Genomic DNA, 26,832 nt, shown 5'->3' with positions numbered 1-26,832 from the left:
TCACACAAGATCTTCAAGCAAGATGGTGGTGGTAAGTATGATTTAATTCTTTTTAATGTAAATTTTACACTGTACTGCTACACTCAGATGCTGTGATCATGTATCTGAGGGGTACAATGATGGGGAGTGGCGCTATCGCAGCTCCCTGTCATTGCACCCGCTACTTACAAAAATTATTTGTGACGAAATAATTCGGTGAAGCAGCCGAATTGAAATTTCTAAAGCTTCGCTCATCTCTAATCCCCACTGCTGGTTTACTGCTTTGTCTTCTCTGATAAATTTTGACCTTGGTACAACACAGAAGGAGCAGGCATCAGGTCCTCTGCTCTCTATGATTAGACAGACATCAGCTTTCAGAGGCAATCCACTTGACCATTAGCACAGTTCTGCAAGCTCTAAATGTTAATGTACAGTACAGGCTTAAAATAACAAACCTTTCCATGCACAACGCTGTGTTCACAATTACGTTGAATGCAGGTTCCAGCAGATGTTACAGCAGCATACAGCGTTATTTTTACCATTAAAACAGCAGGACCCGATAGACCTCATTATAACCCACACACCAGTAGAATGGATCCAGCAGTGGTTTCCGTTATGAAATAGTAATATTAATTTTCCACCATCCCCGCACTTACAGACTGCTTGGTCCATTACCATACTCGGTTGACAATGCTACACTTACTGTACACAAAAATATATTCCAGGACCTCTAAACCTAAAGCAAGGGTAAGAAACTTTCTGTACTCTCAGTCACTGTATCATACACAAAAAGAAAATGATAGTGCATATGGCTGAAAGTTTAATACCCTTGCCTTAAGCCGGCCATACACATTCAATAGCTGTTGGCTGAACATTTGTGCTCCCAACTGCCCCATACATATACTACTTCAGTTCAGCCGAATGTGTATGAGGATTCAGTGGTGAGTGTATCAGACAGTGGGTGTGGACTGTGCCAACTAACCTAACCAGTTTGAGTTTGGGCTAGACCTAAGGGTGTTAACCTAGCAGTCCCCTGGCATTAACTCTATAATCCCTATACAGAGATCTGGACTTTGCTGCAGGAAACTAACCAGGCCACTACCTCCTGAAGTAGTCCTGGTGTAGTTGACAGCTGACCCACAGGGCAGTAAGGGAAGGAGAAGAAAGTTGCTTCAGACACTTTTGGCGATGGCTTATATCCTGGGAGAACAAAAGGATGAGGCAGAAAATTTAAGTTTGCCCAATTGTTCTCTTCTCTGACATCATCTGTTGGGGGAGGAGCTCCCCATATACTTTAGGCTGTTGGTCAAACCTGCTCACAGTAATGTGTAATGTGTATGGGGGCCTTTAGGGTTAAAGCTATTTTTGTGCGTGTGGTTTTAAAATCAGGGTTTTTCAGGCTAACCATGTTAAAAGGATTTTCCTAACTTTTAACTCCTTAAGGACCGGGCTCATTTTCACCTTAAGGACCAGGCCATTTTTTGCAAATCTGACCAGTGTCACTTTATGTGGTGATAACTTTAAAACACTTTGACTTATCCAGGCCATTCTGAGATTGTTTTCCCCTCACATATTGTACTTCATGACACTGGTAAAATGTAGTAAAAAAAAATCTTTTTTATTTATAAAAAAATAAAAAATTTGCCAAAAATTTGGGAACATTTGCAAATTTCCAAGTTTCAATTTCTCTACTTCTATAATACATAGTAATACCTACAAAAATAGTTATTACTTTACATTCCCCATATGTCTACTTCACGTTTAGATCATTTTGGGAATGACATATTATTTTTTGGGGTATGTTAAAAGGCTTAGAAGTTTAGAAGCAAATCTTGAAAAAAAAACGCACTTTTCAAGGACCAGTTCAGATCTGAGGTCACTTTGTGAGGCTTACATAATAGAAACTACCCAAAAATGAGCCCATTCTAGAAACTACACCCATCAAGGTATTCAAAACTGATTTTACAAACTTTGTTTACCCTTTAGGTGTACCACAAGAATTAATTGAAAATAGAGATACAATTTCAAAATTTCACTTTTTTGGCAGATTTTCCATTTTAATATTTTTTTTCCAGTTACAAAGCAAGGGTTAACAGCCAAACAAAACTCAATATTTATGGCTGTGATTCTGTAGTTTACAGGGCGCAGAATGAAAGGAATGCCATACGGTTTTTGGAAGGCAGATTTAGCTGGACTGTTTTTTTTAACACCATGTCCCATTTAAAGCCCCCCTGATACACCCCTAGAGTAGAAACTCCCAAAAAGTGACCCCATTTTAGAAACTACAGGATAGGGTGGCAGTTTTGTTGGTACTAATTTAGGGTACATATGATTTTTGGTTGCTCTATATTATTATATATTATATTACACTTTTGTGAGGCAAGGTAACAAGAAATAGCTGTTTTGGTACCGTTTTTATTTTTTGTTATTTACAACATTCATCTGACAGGTTTTTGAAACCCAAAAAATCATGTTTTAGTGTTTACATAGTCTGAGAGCCATAGTTTTTTCAGTTTTTGGGCGATTATCTTGGGTAGGGTATGATTTTTGTGGGGTGAGATGACGGTTAGATTGGCACTATTTTGGGGTGCGTATGACTTTTTGATCGCTTGCTATTACACTTTATGTGCTGTAAGGTGACAATTTTTTTAAAATTTATCACAGTTTTTATTTTTTATTTTTTACGATGTTCATCTGAGGAGTTAGGTAATGTGATATTTTTATAGAGCCGGTCGATATGGACGCGGCGATACTTAATATGTATACTTATTTATGTAAGTTTTACACAATAATATCATTTTTGAAACAAAAAAATCATGTTTTAGTATCTCCATAGTCTGAGAGCCATAGTTTTTTCGGCGATTATCTTAGTTTGTGTCTCATTTTTTGCGGGATGAGATGACGGTTTGATTGACACAATTTTGGGGTGCATATGACTTTTTGATCGCATGCTATTACACTTTTTGTGATGTAAGGTGACAAAAAATTGTTTATTTAGCACAGTTTTTATTTAAATTTTTTTATGGTGTTCATCTGAGGGGTTATGTCATTTGATATTTTTAGAGCCGGTCGATACGGATGTGGAAATACCTAATATGTATACTTTTTTTTTTCTTTATGTAAGTTTTACACAATAAGAGCTTTTTTAAAACAAAAAAAATATGTTTTACTGTCTCCATATTCTGAGTCATATTTTTTTTTTTTTTTTGGGCGATTGTCTCAGGTAGGGGCTCATATTTTGTGGGATGAGGTGACGGTTATATTCGTATTATTTTGGTGGGCATACGCCTTTTTGATCGTTTGCTGTTGTACTTTTTGTGATGTAAGGTGACAAAAAATGGTTTATTTAACACAGTTTTATTTTTTACGGTGTTCATCTGAGGGGTTAGGTCATGTGATATGTTTATAGAGCCTGTCGAAACGGACGCGGCGATACCTAATATGCCAACTTTTTCCCCTATTTGTTTACCAATTTTTTAACTTTATTTGGAGAAAATGACATTTTTGTTGATTTTTACTTGAAACTTTTAATTTTTGGGGGGAAAACTTTATTTTTCCAACTTTTTTTTTACTTTCATTTTTTGTCCCACTTTGGGACTTCAACTTTTGGTGGTCTAATCCTTTACAATGCATTCCAATACTTCTGTTATGGAATGCATTGGCTGTATGAGTAATACAGTGAGTATTACTCATACAGCTTCCAGCCTGTGAGATCCAGGGGACTGGATCTCACAGGCTCGTCACAGGAAGGCAGCGCCAATGCCTAAGGAAGGCATTGCGCTGCCTTCCATGCCATCAGGTCTACCTTACAGCCGCACGGGGACACGATGGCACCGCTGCTGCACCAAAAAAAGCCGCAAACCGCAGGTCTGAATTGACGCCTGCTCAATGATTTGAAAAGAAGGCACGCAATGTGCGTGTGTGCCGTCTCCTGGAGACGCACACCACCCGGAACCAAGAGGAGGGGGGTGTGATAAGATGGCCGTGCATTCCGGGGACATGTAGAGATGGCCCGCGACCCATTTTTGTAGAATTTATAAAAATGTAATCCTAATGTTATCTAACCCGCCCATGTGCCTGACCACATGACGACATGTTTAGTTCAGGATTGGCTTATGCCGACATAGGACCGTCCCCCTCTGGGGTTTAAAAGTAAGTGTGGGTGAATGGACTAATTGGAGCCACATCTTTTTCTGCCCCCCTGGAGCGCCGCAAGCCAAGCACCATCGTTCTGTGAGTTGAAACTGAAGTTCATCACCAGATAAGTAGTCTACTGGTATTAAGTACGGTTTATCTTATTATAGTAGCTACACGAATTGTGTGTTCATTTGCATAGACCAGCGCTGGCTTGTGGGTGCTCCAGTTTTGTTTGTTTTGCTTTTTTGGTCTCTGCATTTGTGGTGTATCTGTGACACAAATGCTATGATAATAGATTTTTGATACTTGCATCCCCTGACGAACCTTCTGGATGAGAAGGGGAAACGCGTCGGGACGAGTCGCATCATGCTTTGATCGGGACGGTATATCTATACCTCTCTTGATAATCTATCTAATATGTACTTAGTGTATACTGAGACCCAGGCTAATTTTCATTGGTAAACCACGCATAGGGTTTCTTATCTTTAGCAAGGGCATTACAAGGACAGGTAGTCAAGGCACGTGGACAGAGTGCTCCTACCATCCAGGTGCATCTCTGGGCAGAGGATAACTTGAGGGATATTTAGGGACAGACACTAGGAAATTGTATGTGTTGGCCCACCCCTCTATCCATTAGTATTTACGGTCTACCTGGTCCAGTATAGCTCTACTCTGTGTTTGTCCATGTGTTTATTGGTCCCCTGTAAGGGATCAGTGTTTAATGATCTTTAATAAAAGTTATGTTTTAGGTAGTTGTTTTCAGTGATAGTCATCAATATTAAAAGCCTGGAAAACCCCTTCGATTCTGTGGCGCCCCATTGGATTTTTTGAGATGGTTGTTGGCTTCACTACATTTCTATGCGTATTCTACATATTAGTGGTTAACCATTATTGTGGCTCCCATAAGACTGTTATCTGGCCACCCTTGAGATACATAGTGAAGGGGCTACACGAATTTACATTAGGTCTTAGTCTCTCCCATGTAGCTACACCTCATTCTTTCAATTTCAATTCAGTTACATGAAATATCTTCTCTATCTTCTTTTTCTTCGTGACTTTGGTACTTTGTTATTTGCAGATAATGCCTTTTACCAAGACTAATACTAATGTCAGCACAAGGTTAACCAAGTTTCTTGGAGAACATAGACGCTCTCAACCTTTAATGTAAATAAAAGGAAATATTTTTCATCAGAGGCGACGGGATTGTCAGTTTAATATCACTATTTCTTTACTGCGTGGGGCAGAGACAAAGCAGCGAATCCACTTATTTTGACATTTGTACCATTTTCCTACAAGAGTGTCATATGTCTGCAAGAATTTTAATTTTATTCCAGCGCCTGCTATAACGCAGTTCTGGATGTCTTGCTGTTTTAGATGAATGCTTAGATTTCTACTCAGGGTAAAAAAAAAAAAAAAGAGAAATGATTGTAATAGCATCACTATATGTATGATTGTTCAAACCTCCTCATACGAAGTGTGGGAATCAGTGGGTTATATTTAGATGTTAAATGGACATTTGAAGGGGGTTGCTTATCTGCTGTCAGAGTTTGTAAGACGCATCACAAGAGATGTAAACCTAATGAAGTCAGTGGCGTCCAATGTAAAACTTCTTGTCGGAAGGAATTTGTTCACCACTAACTGAAGACTTTAATTCTAGGACAGAGAATTGCATCATTTTTGCCTCCAGCAAGTAGCGGGACTATGACAGATTGGGGATGAATTACATAGAACATCACGTGGGCGCGTATTTCTAGGAAATAAGTGCTGAGCAATTTTAAAGGGAACCTGTCAGCAGCAAAAACCCCCCCAAACCGCCAGCAGTACCTTCAAGTAGCCGGCAGTGTGTTTCTAATGATGATTTTCTTCCTGCAGTAAAAGCAGGAAAAAACTTTCTTTTATCTCTCGTCCGCGCTATTTTCGAGTCACTCTTGAAGTCAAGCGGGCAACGGCCTCCTTGCTTTAAGTCAAGGTAACCGCACCCCCTTCCCTGCCCCTTCACCTGTGACTGACAGCGCTTGTGCCCGACAGCCGGCGGGCTTTGCCGATCAGCCGGCTGTCAGTCACAGAAGAAGGGGCAGTGAAGGGGGCGCGGTTACCTTGACTTAAAGCAAGGCTTCTTTTTTAACTTTATTTTTTGTCTCACTCTGGGATTTCAACTTTTGGGGGTCTGATCCCCTTTACAATGCATTAGAGGTGGGACGAATCAAATTTTTTTCAAATCCGAATCCGAAAAGGTTCTCGAATCTATCTAATCTTTTGAATCTCGCATCCTACAAATCCTGTACATAAGAATTGTGTGAACAGTGTAAGAAACAAAGTGAGCCTAACACTTATGGGGGTGATCTGTGGATGACACTGGTATGGGGGGGATCTGTGGATTGCACTGTTATGGGGGATCTGTGGATGGCACTGTTATGGGGGATCTGTGGATGGCACTGTTATTGGGGCTCTGTGGATAGCACTGTTATGGGGATCTGTGGATAGCACTGTTATTGGGGCTCTGTGGATAGCACTGTTATGGGGGATCTGTGGATGGCACTGTTATGGGGGATCTGTGGATGGCACTGTTATTGGGGCTCTGTGGATAGCACTGTTATGGGGATCTGTGGATAGCACTGTTATGGGGGATCTGTGGATGGCACTGTTATTGGGGCTCTGTGGATAGCACTGTTATGGGGGATCTGTGGATGATACTGTTATGGGGGATCTGTGGATGGCACTGTTATTGGGGCTCTGTGGATAGCACTGTTATTGGGGATCTGTGGATGGCACTGTTATGGGGGATCTGTGGATGGCACTGTTATTGGGGCTCTGTGGATAGCACTGTTATGGGGATCTGTGGATAGCACTGTTATGGGGGATCTGTGGATGGCACTGTTATTGGGGCTCTGTGGATAGCACTGTTATGGGGGATCTGTGGATGATACTGTTATGGGGGATCTGTGGATGGCACTGTTATTGGGGCTCTGTGGATAGCACTGTTATGGGGATCTGTGGATGGCACTGTTATTGGGGCTCTGTGGATAGCACTGTTATGGGGGATCTGTGGATGGCACTGTTATGGGGGATCTGTGGATGGCACTGTTATTGGGGCTCTGTGGATAGCACTGTTATGGGGATCTGTGGATAGCACTGTTATGGGGGATCTGTGGATGGCACTGTTATTGGGGCTCTGTGGATAGCACTGTTATGGGGGATCTGTGGATGATACTGTTATGGGGGATCTGTGGATGGCACTGTTATTGGGGCTCTGTGGATAGCACTGTTATGGGGGATCTGTGGATGGCACTGTTATGGGGGATCTGTGGATGGCACTGTTATTGGGGCTCTGTGGATAGCACTGTTATGGGGATCTGTGGATAGCACTGTTATGGGGGATCTGTGGATGGCACTGTTATTGGGGCTCTGTGGATAGCACTGTTATGGGGGATCTGTGGATGGCACTGTTATGGGGGATCTGTGGATAGCACTGTTATGGGGGATCTGTGGATAGCACTGTTATGGGGGATCTGTGGATGGCACTGTTATTGGGGCTCTGTGGATAGCACTGTTATGGGGGATCTGTGGATGGCACTGTTATGGGGGATCTGTGGATGGCACTGTTATTGGGGCTCTGTGGATAGCACTGTTATGGGGATCTGTGGATAGCACTGTTATGGGGGATCTGTGGATGGCACTGTTATTGGGGCTCTGTGGATAGCACTGTTATGGGGGATCTGTGGATGGCACTGTTATGGGGGATCTGTGGATAGCACTGTTATGGGGGATCTGTGGATAGCACTGTTATGGGGGATCTGTGGATGGCACTGTTATGGGGGATCTGTGGATGGCACTGTTATGGGGGATCTGTGGATGGCACTGTTATGGGGATCTGTGGATGGCACTGTTATGGGGGATCTGTGGATGGCACTGTTATGGGGGATCTGTGGATGGCACTGTTATGGGGGATCTGTGGATGGCACTGTTATGGGGGATCTCTGTATGGTATTGTTATGGGGGATCTCTGGATGGTATTGTTATGAGGGATCTCTGGATGGCACTGTTATGGGGGATCTGTGGATGGCACTGTTATGGGGGATCTCTGGATGGCACTGTTAGGGGGGATCTCTGGATGGCACTGTTATGGGGGATCTCTGGATGGCACTGTGATGGGGGGAATCTGTGGATGACACATATATAGCATCTTATGCTATGTGCCATCCACAGATCCCCCATACAGAGGTGAGGGTTCTCTGGGCTTGGGCCTTGCAAATGTTGATCTTTACTGTAGCACAGTTAAAGGCAGACTCCCCACTGACTAACCAGGCAGGGGACCTAACAGTATGAGCAAAGGTTTTAACCCTCAATTGTCCATATAGTGCTAATAGGTACACAAATATCAATATATCAAATAAATTGCAACATTTTATTTAGCAATATAACATTACATCAGTTAACTCTTTGCAGTCACTCTGTTTTGGGGTACTGCAAAAATGTATCTACTGCTAGCTGCAAAGAAGCATTTTCCAAGGAACCATCTTACTAGTACCACCTTGTGAAAGTTTCTCCCTATGAGTAAAAAAAATGACTTTTTAACATTTTTCAGGGTTCTTGTCCCTCATTAGTATGGAGTAGGATTATGACTGGCTCGGTGCGATTGCCTTGGTTATAGCTTAGGTAGGGTACTGGCTCCCCTTAACAAGACCAGCCCTGTAGGGAGATTTACTGGAAGTACTTCATGTTATGGAGACTCTTTGCCAATGCTCCATGGAAAAACAATATGTAAAGAGGTAACTCCCAAGGAAAGAGAACCATCTTGATAGTGCCACCTTTTAGAAGTGGTTCTCTGAGTCAAAATCCAACTTTTTAAACAAGCCTTAGGACATGACAAGGGAAAATAGCCAAGACAAATATCCATGGGTAAAAACTGCTGTTTCAGGGTGCTTGCCCCTCATCAGTACAGAGTAGGTTTCCCATGGAGTATTGCCAATACACCTTCATACCATGGCGCACAGGTCTCTTTAAGGAAAGCCAATACCCTACTTAATCTACTGCTAGCTGAAAGCCATTAGCAAGTTATTGTTGTTTTTTTGCTACTGTATAGCTCCTTTTAGTATTTCATGTATTAAAAGGTCATGTTGTAAATGGGCTGTTGGTCTGAATAACTCCTTCAAAACCCCTCCACCAGTTATTAATTAACTATATTATTTGTATGTTCAGACATGTTGAAGAGTGCTACACGTCTAAAAAAAAAAGAAACACCAGCCATACTGTGTTACTTGATGATGGTTTCCATGTAGCAAACCATTTCTTCTATGTAGCACAAAGTAGCAATGGACTAAAGTGTAAAATGGCAGAACAGGGACCTTAGAAATATCCAGATTTTGCATTTGCTGAACATATAGCCAAGGATAGATAAATGTAGAACTTCACTAAGGGACACTAAGCCTAGAATTGAATTGCATTGTTCATGAACAGCCTTGTCCCAATAACATAGTAACATAGTACATAAGGCCGAAAAAAAGACATTTGTCCATCCAGTTCGGCCTGTCATCCTGCAAGTTGATCCAGAGGAAGGCAAAAAAAAAAACTGTGAGGTAGAAGCCAATTTTCCCCACTTTAGGGGAATAAAAAATTCCTTCCCGACTCCGATCAGGCAATCAGAATAACTCCCTGGATCAACGACCCCTCTCTAGTAGCTATAGCCTGTAATATTATTACACTCCAGAAATACATCCAGGCCCCTCTTGAATTCCTTTATTGTACTCACCATCACCACCTCCTCAGGCAGAGAGTTCCATAGTCCCACTGCTCTTACCGTAAAGAATCCTTTTCTATGTTTGTGTACAAACCTTCTTTCCTCCAGACGCAGAGGATGTCCCCTCGTCACAGTCATAGTCCTGGGGATAAATAGCTGATGGGATAGATCTTTGTACTGACCCCTAATATATTTATACATAGTAATTAGATCTCCCCTCAGTCATCTTTTTTCTAAAGTGAATAACCCTAATTTTAATAATCTTTCAGGGTACTGTAGTTGCCCCATTCCAGTTATTACTTTAGTTGCCCTCCTCTGAACCCTCTCCAGCTCTGCTATGTCTGCCTTGTTTACTGGAGCCCAGAACTGTACACAGTACTCCATGTGTGGTCTGACTAGCGATTTGTAAAGTGGTAGGACTATGTTCTTATCACGGGAATCTATGCCCCTTCTGATGCAACCCATTATCTTATTGGCCTTGACAGCAGCTGCCTGACACTGGTTTTTGCAGCTTAGTTTGCTGTTTATTAAAATTCCTAGATCCTTTTCCATGTCAGTGTTACCGAGTGTTTTACCATTTAGTATGTACGAGTGACTTGCATTATTCCTTCCCATGTGCATAACTTTACATTTGTCAGTGTTAAACCTCTTCTGCCACTTATCTGCCCAAGCCTCCAATCTATCCAGATCCCTCTGTAGTAGTATACTGTCCTCATCAGTGTTAATTACTTTACACAGCTATAGAGAATAATGGGGTTCATTCCCATCTGATTTCTTTTGCTGGAAGCTTTTCCGAGAGGGCAGGGCTTGGCCAAGAGGCATCTATTGTCTCCAATAACTGACATAGCAATGGGAGAAGGTGAAGATAGGGTACATGATTTTCTCCTGGGTCATCTACAGGAGAATTTGCTATACTGTATATTTCTCACTTTTGATTGTGCAGCATTAGAGACCTGGGGGTATCTGCAATTGTTATGTATTATTTTGCAATGTTATATTATGCACACCAGGTAGTAATGATAAGGTATGGATGATATGGTTGGCAGGGATAGGGTTAATTGTCCTGTTCCTTCTCTCTTGGTAGGAGTGGGCTGGTACTACTTCTTGCCAGCAGGGGGAGTTTTGTCTAGGACAGCGTGGACTGTGAAAGCATGTGCAATTGCTCTTATTCCTAGGGTCTTAGGGACCAGCAAAATAACCCATTCTCCCTTGAGATCACGAGATCACTATGCTAGAGAGACTGCAAGAGTACAAGGATAACTGAAAAGCTATAGCATTGAAAGTCAGCAAAGTGACCAGAAACCCACAGCTTGACAGACCCTGCTGCAGGTGAGGGATGACGGTTCAAACACCCATCGCCTAAATAGCATCCTGGCCAGACCAACATAAAGCCTGCATTACACATAGGACACTAATATTCACAAGTTCTGTTAGCCAGAAGTTCAAGAGAGAGTCATTAGCAAGATATCACACCAGAGCTGCTAATTATTGCCACTTATCCAGCCACCATACCTCATCATCCGGGGATAGAAATTGCACTTTTGTACAAACTACTGCTGGATGTACTGCAAGTTATCTTTTACACTGAGTAAAGAGAGAGTTTATTCTTTTACTTATGGTCTGACTCTTAAAATTTGTGTTTCATAGATATCATAAAAATGTAATGTAAAATGATGGACTTCTAACTTTACTGTTTGACCTTATCAAAAAGATATCTGGTGGCACCATAAATGCCTTAGTAAAGAGTCAAGACTCCAGTCAGAAGGAAAGAGAATGGAAATATACACTCACCTAAAGAATTATTAGGAACACCTGTTCTATTTCTCATTAATGCGATTATCTAGTCAACCAATCACATGGCAGTTGCTTCAATGCATGTAGGGTTGTGGTCCTGGTCAAGACAATCTCCTGAACTCCAAACTGAATGTCAGAATGGAAAAGAAAGGTAGGCTACAACAGCAGAAGACCCCACCGGGTACCACTCATCTCCACTACAAATAGGAAAAAGAGGCTACAATTTGCACCAGCTCACCAAAATTGGACTGTTGAAGACTGGAAAAATGTTGCCTGGTCTGATGAGTCTTGATTTCTGGTCCGAATTTGGCGTAAACAGAATGAGAACATGTATCCATCATGCCTTGTAACCACTGTGTAGGCTGGTGGTGGTGGTGTAATGGTGTGGGGGATGTTTTCTGGGCACACTTTAGGCCCCTTAGTGCCAATTGGCAATAGTTTAAATGCCACGGGCTACCTGAGCATTGTTTCTGACCATGTCCATCCCTTCATGACCACCATGTACCCATCCTCTGATGGCTACTTCCAGCAGGATAATGCACCATGTCACAAAGCTCGAATCATTTCAAATTGGTTTCTTGAACATGACAATGAGTTCACTGTACTAAAATGGCCCCCACAGTCACCAGATCTCAACCCAATAGAGCATCTTTGGGATGTGGTGGAACGGGAGCTTCGTGCCCTGGATGTGCATGCCTCAAATCTCCCTCCCTCAAGATGCTATCCTATCAATATGGGCCAACATTTCTAAAGAATGCTATCAGCACCTTGTTGAATCAATGCCACATAAAATTAAGGCAGTTCTGAAGGCAAAAGGGGGTCCTACACCGTATAAGTATGGTGTTCCTAATAATTCTTTAGGTGAGTGTAGGTAGCTGTAATTAAAGTTGAGTGCTGAATTTTCCTGCTGTCACAAGGGCCCAGAAAGCATTTGCCAGGCTGCTTACTTCTGAGTGGGAGGATCTGAAAATGAAAATGTGTTGCAGGACAAGACTCTGAAATAGCAGAATTATTCACGTTAAGAGCTGTTGGCTCTGTTAAGATTGTATAAGCACTATGAAATGACATGGTTAATCTGGAAATTGGGTGAAATGTAGCAAGTAATTAGTGCTTTCTACAAGAATTTCAATAAATGCCATTAAAATCAATAGTGCTGATAGCCTGCTTGGAAGAAATAGAAGATTACTTATATTTTTAAAACCCACTTATAGCTACCAATATTTTTAGCAATGATTTATATCATCTTTACATATTTTAATTACATTTTATATCTGGATAATGTCTGTCATTTATTATTTAACTATACAATTTATTTAGATGGTTTGATGAAAAGCAGGATGATGGGAGAACGGAGAGAGAACTCTTTGCCTTAGGTAAGTGGGATTATTACTATGGACGCACTTGAAACAAATGTCCTCAAGTCTCATGCACACGGCTGTATCCGTATTGCGGTTCACAAACCACGCATCTGCAAAATACTGATACTGTCCATGTACATTCTTAAATGTGATAAAGGGAGAAAAGACAAGAAATGAATCGCACACTGCTATGCTTTGATCTCATCCCTGCTACTATTGCAGAAGACAGCACTAAATAGCGCATGTGTACCGCCTCCTATGCTACATGCTGAATGAGGCATTAGTGTAAATTTTGTTCAAAAGGCATAAGCCCACTCACCACGCCAAGGTTGCCTCTATGAGTGGGTCCTAACCTAACATTGGCGCGCCGCTGCACGACGACCACCGACGCTGCGGCGCCATCCCGGCCGGCAGCAGGACCCAGCAGCCAAACAGCACCCCTGCTGCCTGACCATGCCATACCTAGCACTGGGCCCCACCAACCAGCCAGAAAAACAGCACAGTGGCCCCTGTGCAGCACCGCACCCTGTGAACAGTTGTCAAAGCTCCCCTCACCTGAAGCTCACAGGAACTCCAACTGAGAGCATGATAGTCTAATTTAACCCCTACTGCAGAATACTAGGCTTCCTAAATGTTTTCACTCCTATCAGAAATAGGAAAAGAATAGGACATGTTCTACTAATTACAGAACTTCCACAAGGATGTGGACTGCATGAGGATGACATCCATCTGTTGTCCGTTTTTTCTGCAGACCCCAAAGAAGTTAAAGGAAGGAGTATTTGACCTGCAAAAAAGACAGATCCGACACATATCGCAAAGGCAGTCATGTGCATGAGGCTGTCCACCTTTCAATACCATGATTTTTTAGGTCCAGGGTTCTGTGTTTATAATTTTTTTTCATTTTTTATTTATTTCTGACACAGAACTCCATGTTCCCTCTATAGACCTGTGGTAAATTATATTATTATACTACTAAAGGAAGCTCAGGAGCTTACTGTATACAGCAATAGTGATAAGTTCAATGTACAGGGTGGGCCATTTATATGGATACACCTTAATAAAATGGGAATGGTTGGTGATATTAACTTCCTGTTTGTGGCACATTAGTATATGTGAGGGGGCAAACTTTTCAAGATGGGTGGTGACCATGGCGGCCATTTTGAAGTCGGACATTTTGAATCCAACTTTTGTTTTTTCAATAGGAAGAGGGTCATGTGACACATCAAACTTATTGGGAATTTCACAAGAAAAACGTACCTTTATTGTTTCATGAGTTATTTACAAGTTTCTGACCACTTATAAAATGTGTTCAATGCGCTCCCCATTGTGTTGGATTGTCAATGCAAACCCTCTTCTCCCACTCTTCGTAGTTTCAGGTGCTGCACAGCATATGCTGTAAAGATACGAGATGTGCAGCACCTGAAACTACGGATACTGGGAGCCTGTGCTAGCATTTCTCCTGCGTGTTGCTATCAGTGTGTGAAGAGTGGGAGAAGAGGGATGCATTGACAATCCAACACAATGGGCAGCACATTGAACACATTTTATAAGTGGTCAGAAACTTGTAAATAACTCATGAAACAATAAAGTTACGTTAAAACCAAGCACACCATTGTTTTTCTTGTGAAATTCCCAATAAGTTTGATGTGTCACATGACCCTCTTCCTATTGAAAAAACAAAAGTTGGATTCAAAATGGCCGACATCAAAATGGCCGCCATGGTTACCACCCATCTTGAAAAGTTTCCCCCCTCACATATACTAATGTGCCACAAACAGGAAGTTAATATCACCAACTGTTACCATTTTATTAAGGTGTATCCATATAAATGGCCCACCCTGTATAATCCGTATCCAGTAAGGCCCATTGCTTCCTCTAGTGGTGGCTGCCCGGATGCTACCTTTGTTAAGCTATGTGCATGTAGGGAATTTGGAGATCTGTATCAGAAAATGGAGCACCAAACTCAACTTATTTTAAATTTTTTTATCAAAGGGGTATTTCATCTCATGTTATGCATTGGCCAGAGGTGTCCAGGGTTATGGAAACAGCTCAGCAGCTGTGCTACACTTTTTTTCTGTAACTTCCAGAGAAGTGAATAGGAGCTACAGAAACATCATAGTACAGTCAGCTTGGCTGTTTCCATAATCCCATACCTCTGGCCACCACATTTTTCAATCTTGGCTATGAACCATTATACTTTGACTTGGGCATAAATCAGTTTAGAAGTTCATTCAGGATACGGATGTAGCAAAGTTAACACACACACTTGGTGAGTTATCACATCTACTGTAGTTAACGCATTATGACTTTGACTGTTAACTCTACTGCATCTGTAGGTCAGAGCAAGGCAGGAGACTGAGTTGTCAGATTGCCAGTTGTATGGATTTATCACAAAATTGATTTTCTTCAGCTACTCTATACTGTGAAACATTGAAGCTGCAGAAGCCAAATGGTGCAAACATTTTTAATAAAACTGTATTGCAAATACTTTTTGTAAGCCCAAAATACATGTAACTCAATAATAAAAATGACTTTGAAGATGTCCTTAGCCTATAAGTAGAGAATTTCTTTAAATTCAATTTGGGGCCAATTCCACCAAATCTGCCAGCTGATTAGGGTCTGAATAAATTTTATATGGATTGAAAATTGTCTGGACAAGTCTCTCTCTTACCTGATTCACCTAAATTGAAATCACACAAAATTCATATTAGAATCAGAATTGTTTTTAAAAATCCAGATTCAATTTCCAAATTTTAGAATCAATTTGCTAAACTCTACATATCCAGTAGTTCAGTTAGTAAGAGCAAAAATGTGTCTGTTGCATGTTGGAAGAGCAGTTATCAGTCATGCAGTTGCATTATTGAAGCAGTGTGATTGACAGGGCATGCTATCAGACTAATAAGGACTGGAGAGATAAGGTCCAATAGTGGACAAGCATCAGAAAGGAATTACACTGTATAATGGATCTAATAATGGGGGCAGGAGACCATGAGCCTTCTTGGCTGGTTGAAGTTTAACACTAGTATTGCACTGGCTTAGTACTATTCTTGTTGATGGGTGTCTTAGCCGTAGTCCCTCATCTCACAGCAGAGCCTTTAAATGCTGTCTCAGATAGTCACTCTGCTGTATGTCTTCTCAAGCTTTTAGTTGTGGAAAAATTTTGGTTGTTCTCTCTGGAGAATCCTTCTTTGAAGCAGGAGCCCACCAGTGTGCTTTCTCTCTTCTCTCTAGTTTCACATGAACTCTCCCTCCTGGCAGAAGGCAGGACCAGCCCTGTTCCTTGCCAACCTTTACCATCCATTCCCTAATGGTAGATAGATACGGCAAAGCAAACAAAAATAATGCATAACATAACAATACATTACATAATAAACTATAGACAATGGCAGTACCACCGGGTCTGGGGTACTACACCAGGGCTTGGGTGCGACTAATATATCTTAAATCCCCATATATACAGTTCTCTAATTTGGTGTTAGTGGGTCAATAACTTTTAGACTATTCTCAAAAATGGACGAGTTTGGGCAGTAAGAAGTCATTTATCTGTTAAAAGAAGCCAGTCCAGTCATTGCTGGAAACTTCCACATATTGTGTATGGTCAGAATGAGCAGTTAAACGCATTAGTGAAAGCAACATGACACAAATCTGAAATTGAATGTGAGAAAAATACAGATCTCCTGATTAGTGTTTCATAGAAATTGCTCAACTACAAGGGGACAAATTGATGTTTCATTGAAAGCTCCAAAGAGAAAGTGGTTTGATGATTCAGCTCTCTAATGATAATGTAAAGTGCTATGAATTCTCTGCTCATTACCATCTTATTATTCGTTTGGAGAATTGATGATTAACTTCATCTATTTTATTTGCAGAAAGAGAAAATCCAGAAGAAGACATTGAAGGTAAGAAATTCAGCACCCAGATGAGATAACTAAACAGTGTAAATTGGCACATGCAAAGTCATATAGAAGTAAAGAATAAAACTAACACATCAATACTGATCAGAGGGACATAAACACCATTCTGGGATCTGCTTGAAATACAGTATTCAGGTGTGAAGCTTATGCTCCACTTATAGGAATATATATTCTCTTTCCTAATTTCCTTTTTTCTGTTTTTGTAGAATTTTTTTATTCAGTTTTCTGTACATCACTATGGAGTCAGCCATCTTACCTAAGCGCCTGCTAACAGCATTTAGGAATATACTTTACAGCTGTTGTAATCTTGCTGTGCAACCTGTGCAGAGGTTACTGTGCAGGGATGGGGAGTATATAAACTGACACCATCACCTATTGTAAATTGTGAATCATGTGATATCAAAATGTAGGTGCTACCTTACATTGTAACACTGCTGTGATGATTATGAGATGAAACTGCTAAGTGATCACAATAGAACTGGATATCTTTAGATATAGATAGTGACATAGAAAACTTAAAAAAAAAATCACAAAAAATTCCTTTAAAATGTGGAACCTAAAAACTTGATTTGAACAATAGGTCATTTCCTATTAAAGTTATTTCCAGCTTGGCGACCACTTTTTAATTTATTAAATGTATCTTAAAGGGAACCTGTCAACATCAAAATACAGTTCAATCTGCAGGCCACATGTTCTAGAGCAGGAGCAGCCTGATCCTTTGGTGCCTTACAATAGTGTCTCTGAACCCCGTGGGTCAGCTGACAACTACACCAGGACTATTCCAGGATTTAGTAGTGTGGTTGGTTCTCTGCAGCAAAGTCCACATCCTTGTACAGAGGTTAAAGGGTGAATGCCAGTGGACTGCCAGGGCAATGCCCTTAGGTCTAGGACTAAGCCAAGTATGTTACACCTGATCAGTGTTTGTTTAGTGATTTCCATCAGTGATTGTAATTAGAGATGAGCGAATTTTAAAAAAAATGTAATCTCCAGTTCGCCGAATTTTTCCGTAAAAATTCGATTTGCTCCAAATATATTCGTGGCGAATCATGTAAAAAAAAAAACGCCTATTTTTCTGGCTGCTAAGGGCCTTTATAGTGGTGTAGAAAACTGTGCCTTGTAGTAACACGCATAGGGAGTCTGCTTTGGTAGTGGAATAATACTGTGAGTCCGTATGACATGCAGATGACAGGCATCGCTCAAAGAATCACTGCACACTTTACTTATTAGGGCAAAACTGACAAAATAACTCAAGTATGAACTCAACCTTACAGGTCGATGTTTGCGTCAAGAAAAAGCGCACTCCTTTTACACCATCGCCAGCTGATTCCACATAGATGTTATCAGAACCTGTTCTATTAAATGCTTACGCAAGTAGAGCCCCCCCGACAGAGTGGAGAGGGTGTCAGCAGTAAGTTTGTGTTGACGTCACTGATTAATTTGCCCTTCCTCCGATCCGTCTGAACAATAACCCACAAAAAAAAATGATCCTTTCTGTGGAGCACATGTCTTCACTCGGTCAGCATTTGCTCAATAATCCATCAGTATTGCTAATGCCAAAAAAAACAGGACTGGATCTAAAACAGAAATGACACGTGAATGGAATATTTGCATTTCTTCTGTGTTTTGTACCCATTCCTGCTTTTGGCTACTAAATCATACGCCAATTCTGATGAGACCATACAGGCCTTACAGCTGCTACACAGACAGGATTTGTTGTGCGTCTCATTTTTCCTTCCTTCTGACAGATCAGAAGAAGGGTCAAATAAATGATGATGTCAGCCAGGCCCAAAAGGCAAAATAGTGGACCAGTCATGAAGTGGGGAGGTTGGGAACAGCATAAGAAGTTCGCAGAGTGGACCTATGACATAGTGCTGAGGTGGAAGCAGCATGAGGAGACCACAGAGTGGCCCAATGACAGAGTGTGGAGGTGGCTGCAGTATGAGGAGGCCACCTAGTGGCACAATGACTGAGTGTTAAGGTGGCAACAGCATGAGGAAGTCACAGAGTGGCACAATGACAAAGTGCACAGGTAGCAGCAACATGAGGAGGCCACCGAGTGGCGCAATGACAGAGTCTGGAGTTGGCAGCAGTATGAGGAGTCCACCGAGTGGCACAATGACCAACTGTGGAGGTGGCAGCAGTATGATGAAGTCACAGAGTGGCACAATGACAGAGTGTTGAGGTGGCAGCAATATGAGGAGGCCACCGAGTGGCACAATGACCGAGTGTGGAGGTGGCAGCAGCATGAGGAAGTCACAGAGTGGCACAATGACAGAATGTTGAGGTGGCAGCAATATGAGGAGGCCACCGAGTGGCCCAATGATCGAGTGTGGAGGTGGCAGTAGTATGAGGAGGCCACAGAGTAGCACAATGACTGAGTGTGGAGGTGGCAGCAGTATGAGGAGGCCACCGAGTGGCACAATGATCGAATGTGGAGGTGGCAGCAGTTTGAGGAAGCCACCGAGTGGCATAACGACCGAGTGTGGAAGTGGCAGCAGTAGAAAGTATGGAGTTTGCGGCAGCAGCAGTAGCAGCATCAGGAGAAGGCCACCGAGTGGCACAATGACAGAGTGTAGAGGTGATAGCAGCATGAGGAAGTCACAGAGTGGCACAATGACAGAATGTTGAGGTGGCAGCAATATGAGGAGGCCACCGAGTGGCCCAATGATCGAGTGTGGAGGTGGCAGTAGTATGAGGAGGCCACAGAGTAGCACAATGACCGGGTGTGGAGGTGGCAGCAGTATGAGGAGGCCACCGAGTGGCACAATGATCGAATGTGGAGGTGGCAGCAGTATGAGGAAGCCACCGAGTGGCATAATGACTGAGTGTGGAAGTGGCAGCAGTAGCAGCAGTATGAGAAAGCCACCGAGTGGCATAATGACAAAGTATGGAGGTGGCAGCAGTAGCAGCATCAGGAGAAGGCCACCCAGTGGCACAATGACAGAGTGTAGAGGTGATAGCAGCATGAGGAAGTCACAGAGTGGCACAATGGCAGAGTGTTGAGGTGGCAGCAGTATGAGGAGGCCACTGAGTGGCACACTGACAGAGCGTGGAGGTGGCTGCAGCAGCATCAGGAGGAGGCCACAGGGTGGCACAATGTCCGAGTGTGGAGGTGGCGGCAGCATCAGGAGACCACAGAGTGGCAAGGTGACATATTGTGGAGTTGGCGGGAGCATCAAAAGGCCACAGAGTGGCAAGGTGACATAGTGTGGAGGTGGCAGCAGCATGAGGGGGCCACAGAGTGGCTTGACGATGAGAGATTGTGGAGTTGGCAGCAGCCTGAGGAGGTCACAGAGTGGCCACTTCATCTATTCATTTATAGGGAATATGGGACAGAACAGAAGGTTAAAATTTCTCAACTTTAAAAAGTGTTGATTAAATCATGCTTTTATAATACAAGTTCTCCGGCACAAAAGGCTTGGCAAACTTTTTGTCCGTGAATTTCGATCGAAGATTGGGATAAGATATTTAAGTTTACTTTCTTATCATTTTAATCAAGTTTTGGTTCAATTTAATATTCAATATTTAATAAATTTAATAATAAAAATGAAGTGTTGCCTAAGACAGGAGAGAATCCGTTAGTCTTCACTTTATTCAACGACGTGGTTACGACGGAGAAAGCATTCCAAAAAACTATTTCCCTCCACCGGGAGACGAATCCTGTCAAGATTGATGCAAGTGTGGTATTGGCTGCTCATCGAGCCAGATACTTCTGAGGGAACCTGCCTGGCATGAATATGCCTTTAGTAGCTACAGACAATGAGAAGACAAAGCTTTAAGATAGCTTTGAGCCTGGAAGAGTCACAAAGTTCATCAAGATACGTCACTAAAAATTTTACCGCATATAACCGCAGCGCTGACCGCTGAATAAATTTCGTTTTTCGGCCGAAATATGTCACAAAAGGTTTTGCCACATATAACTGCAACGCTGAACGCTGAATACATTTAGTTTTTCGACTGAAATCCACATATAACTGCATATTACCACATATAACTGCAGTGCTGAATAAAATAAGTTTTTTGACCGAAATACGTCACAAAAGGTTTTACCACATATAAGTGAAGCGCTGAACGCTGCAAAAAAATTTTTTGCTATCGAAACACGTCATTAAAGACTTGGGACTCTCCACCTCGGCTCGCCAAAAGTCATCAGTTCTCTGAAAGGTGCAGAGTCCACCACTTGGAAAGGGAGGGACTGCAGCACCAGCAACTTGGATAGCAGCACATTCAGCTTCTGCGCCGTTGGATGCATACTGTTGTCTCTTGGCAATCGCTTTGATGATCGGTTGCTGACGGAATGACTGACGAGGAGTGGGAGGAGCAGGAGCATCAAGACCAGCAGACGATGGGAACGACAGAGGTGCTGGAGCCTTGACTGCCTGAAATCGGGTGCGGCGTGCCACTGGGTGATGCAGAGGTTGCTGCAGCAGGCTTGACCACCGCATCGGAGCCACGGTTCTCCCAGGCCACTTTATGGTGGCGCTGCACATGTTGACGCAGGGCCGTGGTGCCAACATTGGCACACTGGCCACGCTTCACCTTCTGCCCACAGATTCTACATATGGCCATGTTCACCCCTTCCCCCTCGGAGGCTGTACCAAAACTGCCACACCGCAGAGTAGCTGATTTTACTGACAACACTATGCACTGACTGACTGCTACCGCCGTGGTTCCGTAAACCCATGGACCCCTCCTTAATAAGGATTAATTTGTATAAGAATACATATTTCGTTTTCTACTGAAATACGCAACTAAAGGCTTTACCACGTATAACTGCGACGCTGAACGCAAAATAAATGAATTGTTTTTTTACCGAAATACGTCACTAAAGGTTTTACCACAAATATTACTGCAGCACTGAACGCCAAATATATTTTGTTTTTCGACCAAAATACGTTACTAAAAGGTTTTGCCACATATAACTGCAACAGTGAACGCAGAATATATTTAGTTTTTGTACAGAAATAATAATAACTGCAGAAGTGAAATGCATATATATTTTTCATTTTGTACTGAAATAGGCCAGTAAACTCTTTCAACACAAATAAATGCAACAGTGAAGTGTGTATATTTTTTTCCTTTTTGTAATGAAATAGGGCACTGAACATTTTCACCACATATAACTGTCATGGAACCATGAACCAGACGTACAACAAGAGATGAGTGGAAATAAGAAGGCTTTATTGAAAATAAAGCTGTAAGGCAAAAGTCCAAACGGATGGCTAAACCGAAGCAGGGTCTTGCGAAACCAGAGATCAGGAACCAGAAGGGTAGTCAGACGAAGCCAGGATCAGGAACCAGAAGCAGCAGCAGTCTTAGAAGCATGTGAGCACAGGAGGACCAAGCAGGGAACTGAAGCCACAGACCTCCTATATATATGAGCTAGGCATCCAGCATCTCCCAGTGGGAAGGAGGAGCCGCAGGGTGGGAGGCTACAAGAAACCCAGAAACCAAGATGGCCGCCAGCACATGTCAAACGAAGGAGAACAGCAAGGAGGTAAGACCATGACAGTACCTCCCCCTCAAGGGCCCCTCCTCCGCGGAGTAAGGAACGGTTTCTGAGGGAAGCGTGCGTGGAAGGCTCGGAGCAAGGCAGGAGCATGGACATCTGCGGAGGGAACCCAGGAACGCTCCTCTGGACCATAACCACGCCAATGGACCAAAAACTGCACCCGGCCGCGGACCAGGCGTGAGTCCAGGATATTGCTCACCTCATACTCCTCACGATTGCCCACTTGGACCGGACGAGGCCGAGGAATCGAGGAAGTGAAACGATTACACACCAGTGGCTTCAAGAGGGAGACATGAAACACGTTGGAGATCCGCATGCCAGGAGGAAGCGCAAGGCATAGGCTACCGGGTTTACCCTGCGAAGCACTCGGAAGGGACCAACAAAGCGAGGCGCCAGCTTGGGAGTGGGCACTCGAAGGTTGAGGTTGCGGGTGGACAACCATACGCGGTCTCCGACCTGGTAGGAAGGAGCGGGCGCTCGTCTGCGATCAGCCTGGAGTCTCTGGCGCTGCGCAGAGACCTCAAGGGACCTCTGGATCTGTACCCAAGAAGCACGTAGGACGGAAAGGTGATCCTCCACAGCCGGAATATCCTGGGGAGAGAATACCTCCGGTAACACGGCAGGTTGGAACCCATAATTGGCCATGAAGGGAGACGTCCCAGAGGAAGAGTTCACCGCCGTGTTCCTGGCAAACTCAGCCCAAGGCAGGAGGTCAACCCAATTGTCTTGGTGATCGGAGACATAGCAACGAAGGAATTGCTCCAAGGCCTGATTGGATCGTTCTGCGGCCCCATTGGACTGAGGGTGGTAGGCCGATGAGAAAGAGAGATGAATCCCCAACTGGGAGCAAAAGGCGCGCCAGAACCTGGACACAAACTGACTCCCCCGATCCGACACAATCTCCTTGGGCAAACCGTGCAACCGGAAGACCTCCCTGGCAAAAATCGAGGCCAACTCTTGTGCAGAGGGTAACTTCTTGAGAGGTACACAGTGGCACATTTTGGAAAACCGATCCACTATCATGAGAATGACCGTATGGCCTCGGGATGCAGGGAGGTCCACAATGAAATCCATCCCCAGGTGTGACCATGGACGCTCCCCGGTGGCTATGGGTTGCAAAAGGCCCAACGGAAGGTGCCGAGGGGACTTACTCTGGGCACAAACGGAGCATGCCGCTACATATGCGGCGATGTCGGAACGTAGAGAAGGCCACCAGAACAAACGTGAAACAGCCCAGGACAGCTGATTCTTTCCAGGATGCCCCGCGGCCTTGGAGTTATGGTAGGTTCGCAACAACCGAGTGCGCAACTCCTCAGGCACAAAACACCTGCCGTTGGGTCTCCCAGAGGGAGCACCAGATTGAGCCGCCAAAATCTGCTCACCCAGGGGAGAGGTCAGGCTGGTGCGAATGGCGGCCAGGATCTGATTCGGAGGTATGACCGAAGTCGGAATCGACTCCTCCCCGGACAGCTCGGAGTACTGCCGTGATAAGGCATCCGCTCTGATGTTCTTGGAACCGGGTAGGTAGGAGACCACGTAATTAAAACGTGACAAGAACAGAGCCCATCTGGCCTGACGTGGTGTCAATCTCTTGGCCTCAGAGAGGTAGGTCAGATTCTTGTGGTCCGTCAGGATGAGAACCGGAACCACCGAGCCCTCGAGCAAGTGCCTCCATTCTTTAAGGGCCTGCACGATGGCCAATAACTCCCTGTCACCAATCTGATAGTTGCACTCCGCGGAAGACAGTTTCCGGGAGTAAAACCCACAAGGAAGCAGAGGACCCTCTGGTGTTCTACGCTGAGACAGGAGGGCGCCTACTCCCGTCTCAGACGCGTCCACCTCGAGGACAAACGGCAACCCAGGGTTGGGATGCGACAGAATCGGAGCCGACACAAAGGCGGACTTTAGAGCCTCAAAAGCTCGGATGGCCTCGGGCGGCCAGACCTGGGGATTACTGCCCTTCCTGGTCAGATCCGTGAGAGGCTTGGCTAGCATGGAAAAGTCCCTGATGAACTTCCGATAATAATTGGCGAAGCCCAAAAAGCGCTGCAGGGCACGAAGACCACTGGGCTGGGGCCACTGTAAGACAGCCGAAACCTTCTCAGGATCCATGGAGAACCCCTCAGCGGAAATGATGTAACCTAAGAAGGTTACCTGGGATCGGTGAAATTCGCATTTCTCAAGCTTACCGAACAGCTTGTTCTCTCGTAACCGTTGCAACACTCGTCTGACATCCAGAATGTGGGCCTCCATGGATTCAGAATATACCAAGATGTCATCCAAATAGACCACCACACACTGCTGCAACAGGTCACGGAAAACATCGTTGATGAATTCCTGGAAGACTGCGGGCGCATTGCACAACCCAAAGGGCATAACCAAGGATTCATAATGACCGGTCCTGGTGTTAAACGCGGTCTTCCACTCATCGCCCGCCTTGATCCTTACCAGGTTATATGCCGCCCTCAGGTCGAGTTTGGTAAAGACCGTGGCCCCCCGACAGCTCGGAAATCAAGGGTATCGGGTAAGCGTTCTTGATCGTGATGCGATGGAGACCCCTGTAATCGATGCAAGGCCTCAACTCACCGCCCTTCTTTTTCACAAAGAAAAATCCAGCCCCTGCCGGGGACGAAGAGACTCCACCCAAGATCTGCCCCCGACAGGATCTCAGGTGCGAGCGTTTCCCGGACGGTTCAGGCATGCCAACCGAAAATGCCCACCGAGACCACAGTACATGCATCGGCCCTCGCGTCTCCGGAGTACCCTCTCTCCCTCGGACAGGCGAGCAAACCCCAGCTGCATGGGTTCACCCCCAGACAAGTCATCCCCAGGAGGCGTGGGAGGAGAGGGAGGCACGGGTGGGACAGCAAACGTAGGCGCCAATCTGTTAGAAGGCCTCCGCAGGCTCTCCTGAAAGGAAGGTCTCTCCCTGAGTCTGGTGTCAATCAAAATCAGGAAAGAAATAAGAGACTCGAGCTCCACAGGTAGGTCCTTAGCTGCAACCTCATCCTTCAAGGCATCCGAGAGACCATGAGAGAAAGCAGCGACCAGAGCCTCATTATTCCAGCCCACCTCTGCTGCCAGGGTACGAAACTCAATGGCTTATTCAGCTACGGATCGTGAACCCTGTCTGATGGACATAAGGAGCTTCGCAGCAGAGGCACCACGAGCCGGCACATCGAATACCTTCTGAAGAGAAGCAACAAAACCGGAAAACTCGGCAACCACCGGATTGTTGTTCTCCCATAAAGGGCTGGCCCAGGCCAAGGCCTTGTCCGAGAGCAGCGAGATCAAGAAGCCCACCTTTGATCTCTCAGTAGGAAAGGCATGTGGCAGCAACTCGAAGTAAATGCCCACCTGGTTAAGGAAACCTCGGCACTGAGTTGGCTCTCCCCCAAAGCGCTGTGGAAGGGGGGCAGAACCGGTCATACCCCGAAACACCGCAGGCGCAGCAACAGGTGTCGGGGTAGACTCTGGCGCAACAACCGGAGCGGCAGTAGGAGCGGGCCCAGGAGCGACAACCGACCCATCGGCAACGGAAGCTAAATGAGCCGTGCGTTCAAGCAGGCTTTGCAACGCCACAGCGAACCGACCCAACAGGTGATCCTGCTGATCAAGTCTGGCAACCAGCGTAGGTAGCGAGGATGGCCCTGTACCGTCAGAATTCATGGCTTGGTCCTAATGTCATGGAACCATGAACTAGACGTACAACAAGAGATGAGTGGAAATAAGAAGGCTTTATTGAAAATAAAGCTGTAAGGCAAAAGTCCAAACGGATGGCTAAACCGAAGCAGGGTCTTGCGAAACCAGAGATCAGGAACCAGAAGGGTAGTCAGACGAAGCCAGGATCAGGAACCAGAAGCAGCAGCAGTCTTAGAAGCATGTGAGCACAGGAGGACCAAGCAGGGAACTGAAGCCACAGACCTCCTATATATATGAGCTAGGCATCCAGCTCCTCCCAGTGGGAAGGAGGAGCCGCAGGGTGGGAGGCTACAAGAAACCCAGAAACCAAGATGGCCGCCAGCACATGTCAAACGAAGGAGAACAGCAAGGAGGTAAGACCATGACAATAACTGCACAAGTGAAATGCGTATATACATTTTTCCCTATTGTACTGAAATAGGCCACTAAACTCTTTTTCCAAAAATAAATGCACCATTGAAGTGCATATACATTTTTCTTTCTGTACTGAAATAGGCCAGTAAACGCTTTTGCCACAAATAACTGCACCAGTGCAGTGCGTATATATTTTACTTTCTGTACTGAAATAGGCCAATAAACGCTTTTAACACATATAACTGCAGAAGTGAACAGAGAATATATTTTTCTTTTTGTACTGAAATAGGCCACTAAAAGCTTTTAGCTGAAATAAATGCACTAGTGAAGTGCGTATATTTTCTT

The 26,832-nt window shown here is 44.2% G+C and overlaps 1 protein-coding gene across 1 annotated transcript in view; it reads left to right on the top strand.

Annotated features, from left to right (window-relative positions):
* RP1 (RP1 axonemal microtubule associated) overlaps positions 1-26,832 on the top strand; it is a 659,535-nt gene that overhangs the window by 343,582 nt on the left and 289,121 nt on the right. Inside the window, exons 33-34 of the mRNA XM_044295389.1 lie at positions 12,965-13,020; positions 16,875-16,904. Coding sequence (XP_044151324.1) covers positions 12,965-13,020; positions 16,875-16,904 — 86 coding nt within the window. The remainder of the gene's footprint in view (positions 1-12,964; positions 13,021-16,874; positions 16,905-26,832) is intronic.

The sequence above is a fragment of the Bufo gargarizans genome, chromosome 5 (genome assembly GCF_014858855.1).
Source record: "Bufo gargarizans isolate SCDJY-AF-19 chromosome 5, ASM1485885v1, whole genome shotgun sequence".
In the NCBI taxonomy this organism is placed as follows: domain Eukaryota; kingdom Metazoa; phylum Chordata; class Amphibia; order Anura; family Bufonidae; genus Bufo; species Bufo gargarizans.
The sequence above is the reverse complement of the archived record's forward strand: the minus strand, read 5'-3'. Positions and strand labels throughout refer to the sequence as shown.